The following is a 12,385-nucleotide window of genomic DNA, read 5'->3' on the forward strand; positions in this document are numbered from 1 at the left end:
CCATAAGGTTTCAGGTTTATACAGTTGATGGACTTTTGCATCCTACCAGTCTTAATCCTGAAAACTTCACAAGAGTACCTGCACACAGCTGACTAGTGGTTGAAGAAAATACACTTTTTACCAATCTCAATAGAATTAAATCTGTCAGTTTGTTTTATACAACATGAAAAGAAGAAAATAAAGCAATCTGTTATATTGTATTGCTGACAATTTTGTGGGCAGCCTTGTAGATGACACTGTAAGAAGATTGGATAAAATCTGGATTTTCAAGTCACAACATATCAGAGTCAGGAAGTATACTGTTGGAGTTTGTGAGACAACGAATTGCAAAAGGTTGACCTCATTAGTACAGTTTACACTTTTCGACAAAATAATTTTGTGTGATATTGTATCTTTAAGTCCTGTACAGTTTTTAATTTTTGTGGAAGCATAAGAGCGATGACATTCATCATTTATCTATGAATTAACAACAAAAACATATATTGAAGTCAACTCTCAGAAATAAGAATAAACATGTCAACAATAATAATGTCACAGACTGCTTATTTAATCATTAACACACAAATAAAACAGAATTCTGAAACAGTGACATGTTCACCGAAATACCGCAACACAAGCCACATCCATTCTCTTATCAATCAGTTGTCCGTTTATGGGAGTGGCTTAGCTTTTTTTCAATTTATGGAAACATAATCAAAAAGAATCACTTTCAACATAATTATATGACAACCATTACAAAAAAGTTTGTTTACAGCTGTAAACTAAAACATAGTGCATTCAAAATTAAATGACTTCAAAAGAAGACATGCCACAAACTGTTTCAACCTGGATTCGACCCCAGCTCCCCCCGACTGTGTGAAGGAGCAAACTGGAAGACTAGACTACAATTATCTAAACGTGGTAAGTAAGTAGGACACGACATCAGCAGATGATTTGTTGTTGCGTGTTTGTTGTTTAACGCCGCACTCAGCAAAATTCCAGCTATATGATGGCGGTCTGTAAATAATCGAGTCTGGACCAGACAATCCAGTGATTGACACCATGAGCATTGATCCACACAATTGGGATACAATGAAATGCATCAGCGAGCCTGACCACCGGGTCCACCTCTTACGACAAGCATGGGTTGCTGAAGACCACTTCTAACCCAGATCTCCCTGGGTCATCAGCAGATGCTCACATGGACGACACCGCCACCAGCTACATCACTACAACAACACCATCATATTGTATTTATTGGATCAGTCACATTTCTGCCAAACTCAGATAAAGGGGGAGATGAGGTGTGGGGAAATGGGGTTTAACATTGCGTTCACATGTAGTCCAGACTACTGCCGGTTTTCTAGTGCTAGCCCATTGAGATACCATGCCGCAGTTTAACACGGATGTCCCACTCAGACACAGTAGACTGACTCCGAGCCGACCAATATAAGACAGGGTAAGAACAAGGTAAGATGCAGCCAGAAATAGGAGGAAGGAAAAAGAATGACATCAGTTTCAACCAAGGTACATTTTATTTTCAATCTCGATCAGCGTACCAAATTGTTGGTATTTCTCAAAGTTTGTGGGAGGAATTTTGTAAAAGTCTGTATATCAAGGGACAGAACTCTAGATTTATTACGCAAAGAAGCAGCTGTGACAGATCAATGTTGAAAAACATGGAAATCGAATTGAGCATTGTATTTGTTTTGTTGGTTATTTTCTTTAAAACACTGAGTACCGTATTCGACGTAATAAGCGCCCAGGGCGCTCTCAAAATTAGAAATAGGGGGCTCTTATTGGAATATTATTTTGGTGAGAAAAAAAAGAGTTGAAAGATCGTAATTTCTCGACAGAAGAAAAGTCGTATTATACACGACAGATATATTTTCCAGAATTTAATTGCCCATAATTAAGGGTGCATATGACACACGAGTGCGTATTATACACGAATAAATACTTCTTGTTTACATTGATCAATTGGAAGGGGTGCTAATTGGGATCGTTCACTTGCCAATATATTAGCAAATATCGCCTTGGGCGCTTATTAGGACGGGGCGCTTATTACGTCGAATACGGTAATCACAAAACATAATTTTAGATACGGGATGTGTAAGCAGAATAAATGTAAGTGTCAATTTTTCTTTAAAAAATAAAATTTCTTTATGAAACTAAGGTTGACGTTATCTGTGATCCAACAAATAAACACACAAAGTCCTACCCCAGGACAGATACTGATCACTCATACAAGAACAATAGACACAGTAAAACAGCACTTTGAAAACAATACAACTTCTTGTCAGTGTACATCTCTCCTCTCGGTAGAGTGAGTGAGATGGTTTAACACCGCTTTGAACTGTATTCCAGTTATATCACAGCATGTCAGCTTGATGTGGGAAGAAAGCCCAAAATGATGCAGGTCAAAGACATTTACCACTTTGGTGAAACACATGAGCATGGATATGGTGCTGACAAACTTGGAAACATAATCAGGATGAACCAAGATTCGATCCCATGATCATAAGTTCCTGGCATGCCCAAGGGATGCAACTCTGCACAGCAAATTATGGTGCCTTAGACTTGCCCTGTCCCTCTGTAGAAGTAAGACATCTCTCTGTTCAAATAAAGTATGGTATGCTTCTTTCAAATCACCACCTATGCGTAGGCAATTACCATGTGGAGAACTCTCAGCCACTTTTTATGTACAAATACATATATACAGTCAAGTCTCGTTAATCCGACATCGTTGGTTGCTTCATGCACATTTATCTGGCTTCAATTTGTAAACTACATTTGTATAGCTTTGTACATACAGGTTTGAATAGCTTTTCCTGTTAATTGTTAAGTTAATCTCTGCAGCCAGTGCGTGTCAAAACACGGGGTTGTGTACTCACGGTCAGATGACCACGGAGTACGCTGATCACTGTGTCGGATTAACGAGACTGATTAATGAGTGATTTCGGCAATTCGTTGCAAATTAGGTGTGTCGGAGTCGGAGTGCGAGAATGTCGGATTAACGGGACTAAATAGCACTGAATCAATCGGTTCCCATCATTTGTGTCGGATAAAGCCGAGTGTCGGATTAACGAGACTTGACTGTATATATATGCAGAAGTACTGAGCTTGATGTTGCTAAATATACATATATCTCCAAATCACATATATGCCGAACAAAAAGGTTAGGGATAATTTCAAGAATTTCTTTTAGTAGTGATGACCCAGCAAATATATCCCCACAAATATTTAGCATAAGACTAAACATTACACATACATGTATTTCATTTTAGTAACAGATTAATTAAACAATCATAACATGCCATTTGTGCAGTTTTCATAGAAATTATATTTTGAATATCATAGACTATTAATGTCAATTTAAATCAAGTTTCAGTGATTATAAATGCTTTCACTTAAAAAAGTTTATCACAATTTTGCTGATTGGCCTGGAATAAAGGGAATGGATTGAGCCTGCAAAATAAAAGCTACTTTTATGTCAAATCCTCAATAGTACAGTGATAGGCTTAATAAACTGCCATTTCATACTTTTGCATTATAAAAAACAATACTGTAGTGGTGACCAAACAAGTATGATATTTCCTTCATGGAATATAATGCTGAAAACACATGCTGTCCCTCTGAAAACATGTTTGTTGTTACACACCTACACAACAAAACCAATACAACTGGTCAGGACATATATACTTACATGAAACTAAATAATAAAACATTTAAAAAATATACACTATTTACAATTAAAAAATCACTTACACGCCCATTGCAATATGACCAACAAAATGTTCCAATGCCATGAGAACCAGTTCTATACATGCTATACACTTTATTTACATATGTATATCTCACCCCTTGAAAATGGATATGTGAGGTGATTATTTCATCGCAATGTGATTGATATTGTGAGCAACAAGCCCCTATCCACTGGCAAATGCTTCTTAGTATTGGGTTAGACAATGACTACAACAATCTATACATGAATCTACATTATAAACAGCAAACACAGTAATGCCACTTAAATATCAAGGTTTAACATTTTCTATACAATCAAATTACAACTCAATATTGTCAAATCTCTGCAAAAATGTCAATAAAGTATATCTACCTACAAAAAACATGACAATATAGTGAGGGAAATAAAGCATGTTCCATTAAATATTTTTAATATTATTAATATTTAAATATACAAACTGTAAATCTTCAGAATATATGGTGTATGATTATATTTTTTAAGGTAAGATTTTGTGTCAGTCAGATCCCACATTAGCATGTCACTGTAAGAAGGGAAAGACATTAACACTCTCCTGCTCCCCAGAAACAATCGGCACCGTGTACAGGTAGCCTGACCAGCAAACATTTCTATTTGTAATACTCCACCATCATACAATGTCATTGTTATCATATAATGTCACTGTGTACGAAATATTGTCATCGTTATTCATGCAAATACCCATCATTGTCCTGACTGACAAAATGGACAAAAGCTAGAGCCCAAGAAACTCTAAAGGCACAATCACTCAGCTGTTGTGTTCCTATTGCCTTGCATGTCATGAACCAGAACACTATCAGAACTCACTCTTTCAAACAGACAGATCTGTGGTTATTTCTTGGAAGATTTCTTCAGAATGAAAACATCTTGAAGTAACTCTGTCGCCGATGAACGGATGTTTTGATCCCTGGAAATGAATAAGATTCACATGATTACATATTCATTTATCCAGAGATAACACAAATTACAAATGACTACCGGTAGTTCCTTACTGCAAATGGGGAACTCACTATACGAAGGAGATATTGAGCTGTACATTTCCTGAAGAAAACAACTCACAAATAAAACAAGCATGAAATACTCATATCTCCCACTATATGAGATGTCTGGACAAGAAATATTGTACGATTTTCAAGACCTGCTCCAGAAACAAGCACTACCACCATTTTCAGTCTATGTCAAAGTCGTTGCCATGGAAACGTGAAAAACAAATTTTTCAAAAATCCCAAACTGTCCAAAGGCACCAGTTCATCACTAGACCCACCTATGTGCAAAGTTTGGTGAAGATATTTCTCATTGTTTTGGAGTTGTGGCGGACACACAGACAGCACCAAATGCTACATCATCCCTAGACTTTGTGACGGGAGATAACTAATACACAAAAACAATACGCAGACTGACCTTGTGAGGCACTTCATGACAAACTCCCTGGCTTCCGGGGAGAACTTGTCCTCTGGCAAAGTGGGAGCTGGCTTATCAGATCCAATAGCAAATATGGCAGCCATTGGGTTCATGTCCGACCTAAAGGATATTTGACATGACAGTATTGAAAAATCGTATCCCGAAAATAAGAGGTTTCAATTACTTCTATGTCATTCTTTCAAGAACGATGGATGAGTGGATGATGGCATGAGCACAATCCACAGTGTCAGTTTACCGTGATCCACCATCAGCCAGGTCACACACTGTAACCACGTTCACATTAGTGAGGGTGCCAATCTACTCCTCCAGGCACCCATCACACCACCTGGCATCCAGTGCAAGTATTCATGAGTCAGCCCAGTGTACACAGCTGGTGTATAGCAGGCTGAGATCTCCACATAGAATGCATGACCATTCATGCTTATAAGCTTAGGGCTCAATATTTTATTGATTTGTCACTTTTTGCAAGAAAACTAGAATGAAAAATGCATTTCAACATTGAAATATTGGCAAACATGAGCAAATCAGATAAATGTTTTATGTCACTCAGGGGGCACGGGTGGCCCAGTCGGCCAACTCGGCGCAATTTGCAGAGTTGCGTCCCTTGGGCACGCCAGAAACTAACGATTGTGGCTTCAAATCCCGGTTTGCCCCGATTATGTGTCTAGGTTTGTCAGCACCATACCCGTGCTCATGGGTTTCACCAAAGTGGTAAACGTCGGACTTTTTCTCCCACATCAAGCTGATACGCAGCGATATAACTGGAACACTGTTAAAAGCGGTGTTAAACCCATCTCACTCACTCACTCACTCATGTCATTCAGCGTAGTGCACTGTGGCATCAGGAATACCACCTAACAGCTCGCATCCGGCATACAAAAGTGGGTTGGCACCCTCAATAGTTATATTACAAAGGCATGGACTACACTAGGGACTGCCGAGAATCCAAGAATCTATGGCAGACGTTTACTGTACAGATTAAACAATGCTTGACATACTTGGACAAGATATGGAGTGTCACTCACCAAGGTGGTTTCCTCGTGGCCATCTCAAACACAGTGCATCCCACACTCCTGAACAACAGAAGGGAAAAACATCTCTGAGACAAACGCATACTGAAGCTATGCACACCAGGTATCTATCTAGGATTCTAAACTAAGTGCCTTTGGCAGGCACAGTGGGAAGAAATCAATAGTTTTAAATATTATATTTCCTGAAACCTGGGGTATTGCATTCAGTGCAATAATGTAGATCTAAACATTGAAGTCTTTTCCTCTTCATTGGTCCTGTTATCAGAGCATTACAAGTTAAGCCTACAGTGCAGCGTCAGAAGTTATAACCTCATTGACATGAATTGGGATATTCTTAATTCTAATTTGGGAATGTTAACTGACATTGCTCCAGAGATGGGTGAGACCTCTAAGTAGGTCTTGATACAAAATATTTTATCATATACAAATACACACTGAAGCTATACATAGTCTTTTATTGTGATGTTGTCATGACAGACTCAGTCAGTCAACTTGATTCTCAAACTATTCACAGACACACTACAATAAACAAATTTAAAGCTGAAAAATAATAATTCAATCATGAATTAAGAAGATACTCAATTCTGATTGTTCAGTCAGAGGTTTTAAATCACAATAACTACCTGTATGAATAACCACAATAACTGATTGAAACAACTCATTTGACAGCCACATCTCTGCACTGTTCAAAATTTAGCGCAGTTAGATCAACAGGTAACCTAGCTCTACATTGAAAACACAGCATGTTTATGTAGAAATATGTCATCTGGCTGAAGAATAACCTCCTCTGTAGCCCAATTCTATCCTAAAACACATCCACAAACCACTCACCATATATCTGACTTCTTGCCATGGCCGGTCTCGTTGACCACCTCCGGCGCCATCCAGTATGGAGTGCCCTTCATGGATTTGAGAATCTGACTCTGGCTCATGCTGAGGTTGATGCACAGTCTCTTGGCGCAGCCGAAGTCAATCAGTTTGATGTCACCATTGGGCATCAACATCACATTGCCTCCCTTGATGTCTCTGAAGAAAGAAATATTGGAACTTGTGAAGGAAAACAAATTTTCCATTTTAAGGAATCATTTCAAAACATTTTCTTTTCCACAGAATTCAATTTTTGTTAATTTTTACCTAACCTAAAGTGTTGGGAGTGGTTGTGTGAGTGAGTGATTATTGATTAATTTCGCATCAGCAGTCTTAGAGCTTAAATAAGTTAACTAAATATAAATCAGTTTTGCATATCCTAAATTTGGTAAAAATAGACTTGTAAAGAATTTGAAATTTCCATAATTTCACATTATAGAAAAAAAAAAATTCTGATATTCCAGTACAAGACAAAATTGAGAGGAATGGAATAGTACAAACCAACATGGTGCCATGGTTCATACAGAATCATCTGACAATACAGTCAAAACCACACTCAGTCCAGGGCCCGGCCCATTCCACAAAGCAATCTCCGCAGTAGGAGGAACGTAATTCCCCTACTTTAACATATAACATTACTTTGAACACGTTTGAACAAAATCATATCATACAGAGTCATATAATGATGAAAAAATTCCAAAGTGAAAAGTCAAAGATGTTTACCACTTTGATGAATCTGGAATTTCAAGCCACAATCAGCAGATTTTGACACAACTAAGGGGGGTAACTCTGCACAGTTAACAGCAGGGCAATAGAAGATAGGGTTAGCCCTATAGTTCCTGGGAGGGATTGCTCACCTGTGTATGACATCATTCTCATGAAGGTACTCCACGCCCTCGAGGATCTGTCGAGTGTAGCGTCGGAACACTGACTCATCCAGGGCTCCAAACCTAGCCAGGATGCTGGCGATAGATCCGCCCGGCACAAACTGCATGAAGATGCTTACTGTGTAGTCCTCAAAGCTTGTGCCCATGTATCTGAAAAACAGTGTGTGAGTGAGTGAGTGTAAATGTGGTGGTTGAAGTCATGAGCAACATCCCATGCCATCACATGTTTTTGTCATTTTTTAAGTCTATTATATATATATAGAAGTCAAGTCATTACATGTAGGTTTGAATGCAGGGAATTGCCACAAAGGTTTGAAAGAAGAGAGCATCTTCTGGAATTCCTCTGGTCACTAGCTGGTAACTCCTGGTGAAGGGAAACACTGCAGGTATTTCACTCACCCCACGATGTTCTTGTGTCGGAGATTCTTGAGGAGTTCCACCTCCTCCTGCACCTTCTCGTACTCTCTGTGAGCCTTGTCCATGTCTGTAGTGTTCAGGTCAATCTGCTTCACAGCAATCAGCTCTCCCTCGTTGGTCAGCCCACACCACACCTACACACAGGCAACATATGTATCACATTCTACCATCAATATCACACAGCTAACAAACCCTCTTCTCTGGTCAGGTCAAACACCCACGCACAGGCAACATATGTATCACATTCTACCATCAATATCACACAGCTAACAAACCCTCTTCACTGGTCAGGTCAAACACCCACACACAGGCAACATATGTATCACATTCTACCATCAATATCACACAGCTAACAAACCCTCTGGTCAGGTCAAACACCCACACACAGGCAACATATGTATCACATTCTACCATCAATATCACACAGCTAACAAACCCTCTTCTCTGGTCAGGTCAAACACCCACGCACAGGCAACATATGTATCACATTCTACCATCAATATCACACAGCTAACAAACCCTCTTCTCTGGTCAGGTCAAACACCCACGCACAGGCAACATATGTATCACATTCTACCATCAATATCACACAGCTAACAAACCCTCTGGTCAGGTCAAACACCCACACACAGGCAACATATGTATCACATTCTACCATCAATATCACACAGCTAACAAACCCTCTGGTCAGGTCAAACACCCACGCACAGGCAACATATGTATCACATTCTACCATCAATATCACACAGCTAACAAACCCTCTGGTCAGGTCAAACACCCACGCACAGGCAACATATATATCACATTCTACCATCAATATCACACAGCTAACAAACCCTCTTCACTGGTCAGGTCAAACACCCACGCAGAGGCAACATATGTATCACATTCTACCATCAATATCACACAGCTAACAAACCCTCTTCTCTGGTCAGCCCACACCACACCTACACACAGGCAACATATGTATCACATTCTACCATCAATATCACACAGCTAACAAACCCTCTTCTCTGGTCAGGTCAAACACCCACGCACAGGCAACATATGTATCACATTCTACCATCAATATCACACAGCTAACAAACCCTCTTCACTGGTCAGGTCAAACACCCACACACAGGCAACATATGTATCACATTCTACCATCAATATCACACAGCTAACAAACCCTCTGGTCAGGTCAAACACCCACACACAGGCAACATATGTATCACATTCTACCATCAATATCACACAGCTAACAAACCCTCTTCTCTGGTCAGGTCAAACACCCACGCACAGGCAACATATGTATCACATTCTACCATCAATATCACACAGCTAACAAACCCTCTTCTCTGGTCAGGTCAAACACCCACGCACAGGCAACATATGTATCACATTCTACCATCAATATCACACAGCTAACAAACCCTCTGGTCAGGTCAAACACCCACACACAGGCAACATATGTATCACATTCTACCATCAATATCACACAGCTAACAAACCCTCTGGTCAGGTCAAACACCCACACACAGGCAACATATGTATCACATTCTACCATCAATATCACACAGCTAACAAACCCTCTTTTCAGGTCTAACACCCACACACAGGCAACATATGTATCACATTCTACCATCAATATCACACAGCTAACAAACCCTCTGGTCAGGTCAAACACCCACGCACAGGCAACATATGTATCACATTCTACCATCAATATCACACAGCTAACAAACCCTCTGGTCAGGTCAAACACCCACGCACAGGCAACATATGTATCACATTCTACCATCAATATCACACAGCTAACAAACCCTCTTCACTGGTCAGGTCAAACACCCACGCAGAGGCAACATATGTATCACATTCTACCATCAATATCACACAGCTAACAAACCCTCTTCACTGGTCAGGTCAAACACCCACGCACAGGCAATATAGGAAATATATCACATGCTACCATCAGTATCACAGCTAACAGTTCCTCCTCATTGGTTAGACACATGTAAATCTAATCCTAGAAAAACAGTGGGTTCAGTGTGATGGTGTGAACCTATTTCATTCAAGTTATTCATCAATCCAAACTGACAAGATGATAAAAGGAAAATAAAGTTTCCCAACCTAAAATTACTCTATAACACTGAAAATGGAAAATATGTAAAGAAATATACTGACACACAATGAAAACACATGATCAAGCAAGCATCAGACAAGATATGTTTTTTCACTCAAGTCCATCCCAAAAAACATCACATGAGATTAGGACTGGCACAACATCATTGCTGTGCATGATGATCTGGTTCCTAAACACAAAGAACACCTCACTAGATTTTTGTGTCAATATTGCCAAATATTACTCAAATTTGAATATGTATTTTCAAAGTGTGTCAGAATAGGACAATTCCAAACATAGGAAACCTTTAATTGTTCTGAAAGGTGAACATGACTGAAACTCACGGTTCCAAAGGCTCCTTTGCCAAGGACATTTCCTTTCTTCCACTGAATTGTCTCCTCAATACTGGACCCAATACTGTCCTCAGTGCAGGCACTGCCTGTTCTGCTCCCTCTGCGGCCACTCAGTCGACTGCACAGGGTCTGCAGGGTAGGATACACGGTGACAAAGATGTGACGTACTAATTGCTACTGACATCAAGGGCTCATCAGGCACTAGTGACTGAGGTGGAGAATGGTTTCCAAGGTTACCAATACACAGGACTGTTCATCCAACAGTGTCTGAGGTGGAGGGAGGTTTCCAAGGTAACCAATACACAGGACTGTTCATCCACCAGTGTCTAAGGGGGAAAATGGTTTCCAAGGCAACCAATACAAGGGACTGTTCATCCACCAGTGTCTGAGGTAGAGACTGGTTCCATGGTAACCAATACACAAGACAGAGTTTCAAAGATTTTCCACAGATAGGACTACTCAGTCACTATACGCATGGAGCCTCTTGTTCTCTAATAAGCAAAAAATATTTCAGTTGACATCATAAGAATATCCTGGTAATACACGTAAGCATGCTACACATTAGTATCAGGCCTTGCCATAAAGTACTGGTTGACAAGTGGGCCCATAAGCAGACACTCTACAAGGGCTCACCTCCCCATCAGATGTGTTGGCAAGTATAGGATCTGCAACTTCAGCAGCTACAGCTTCGGACAACTTCTCCAGAACATCCATCTCCTCCTGGACTATGGATGTCTCAACATGCTGGACAAAAGTAATGAGCAAGTGAGTTTGGTTTTACTCTGCTTTTAGCAAAATTCAAGCAATATCATCGCAGGAAACAAAAAAACTTTGTTCCCATGCAGGGAATTGAAACAGGTCTTCGTCATGACAAACCAAACGTTTAGCTTTCCCACTGTCCCAAGAAAGATAGAATGTCAGTCACAGCAACATATGCCGAAAAGACATAGCAACAACCCCTTAAATTGTTACAGTACACACCATCTTTATATTGTTTTTAATGTTTCATCAAAATGTGTTGAGATTCATGTTATTCGTCAGCTCTCCGCTTACTTCTAAATAGACTTCATAAACATTTCATAGTGAGTGAGGGACTCTGCTTTTACACTGCTTTATAGAATACTCCAGGAATATCCATTCAAAGTAGGGAACATCAAGACTGGCTTACACACTGTATCATTGCTGGGATGTGGGAGTGAGTTGGGTTTAATGCCGCTTTAAAATTATTCCAGTTACATCATGGCATGTCTGAGGTGATGCAGGTCTCGAACCTTTACCACTTCCGTAAAATCCACGAGCACGGGTATGGTGCTGACAAACCTATAAACATAATCAGGGCAAACCGGGATTCGAATCCACAATCAAAGGTTTCTGGTGTTCCCAAGGGACGCAACTCTGCACAGTGAATCGCGCCGCCTTAGACGACTGGGCCACCCGTGCCCCCTGATGAGATGTAACCCAGGTCTCTGGTGTGATGAGTGAACACTTAAACCACTTGGCTAACCCCCACCCGAACCAAGTGTTAGGAATTGATTTTATTTTCA

General features: G+C 40.0%; 1 protein-coding gene across 1 annotated transcript in view; it reads right to left on the reverse strand.

The window, feature by feature from the left end:
* Positions 1-3,042: 3,042 nt before the first annotated feature.
* LOC124145836 overlaps positions 3,043-12,385 on the reverse strand; it is a 64,594-nt gene continuing 55,251 nt past the window's right edge. Inside the window, exons 18-25 of the mRNA XM_046515788.2 lie at positions 11,475-11,585; positions 10,833-10,970; positions 8,367-8,518; positions 7,938-8,117; positions 7,045-7,239; positions 6,208-6,255; positions 5,162-5,281; positions 3,043-4,667 (exon numbers count right to left, since the gene is read on the reverse strand). Of these exons, the coding sequence (XP_046371744.2) occupies positions 4,592-4,667; positions 5,162-5,281; positions 6,208-6,255; positions 7,045-7,239; positions 7,938-8,117; positions 8,367-8,518; positions 10,833-10,970; positions 11,475-11,585 (1,020 nt within the window). The 3' untranslated portion in view covers positions 3,043-4,591. The remainder of the gene's footprint in view (positions 4,668-5,161; positions 5,282-6,207; positions 6,256-7,044; positions 7,240-7,937; positions 8,118-8,366; positions 8,519-10,832; positions 10,971-11,474; positions 11,586-12,385) is intronic.

The sequence above is a fragment of the Haliotis rufescens genome, unplaced genomic scaffold (genome assembly GCF_023055435.1).
Source record: "Haliotis rufescens isolate VD_foot unplaced genomic scaffold, xgHalRufe1.0.p SCAF_6, whole genome shotgun sequence".
In the NCBI taxonomy this organism is placed as follows: domain Eukaryota; kingdom Metazoa; phylum Mollusca; class Gastropoda; order Lepetellida; family Haliotidae; genus Haliotis; species Haliotis rufescens.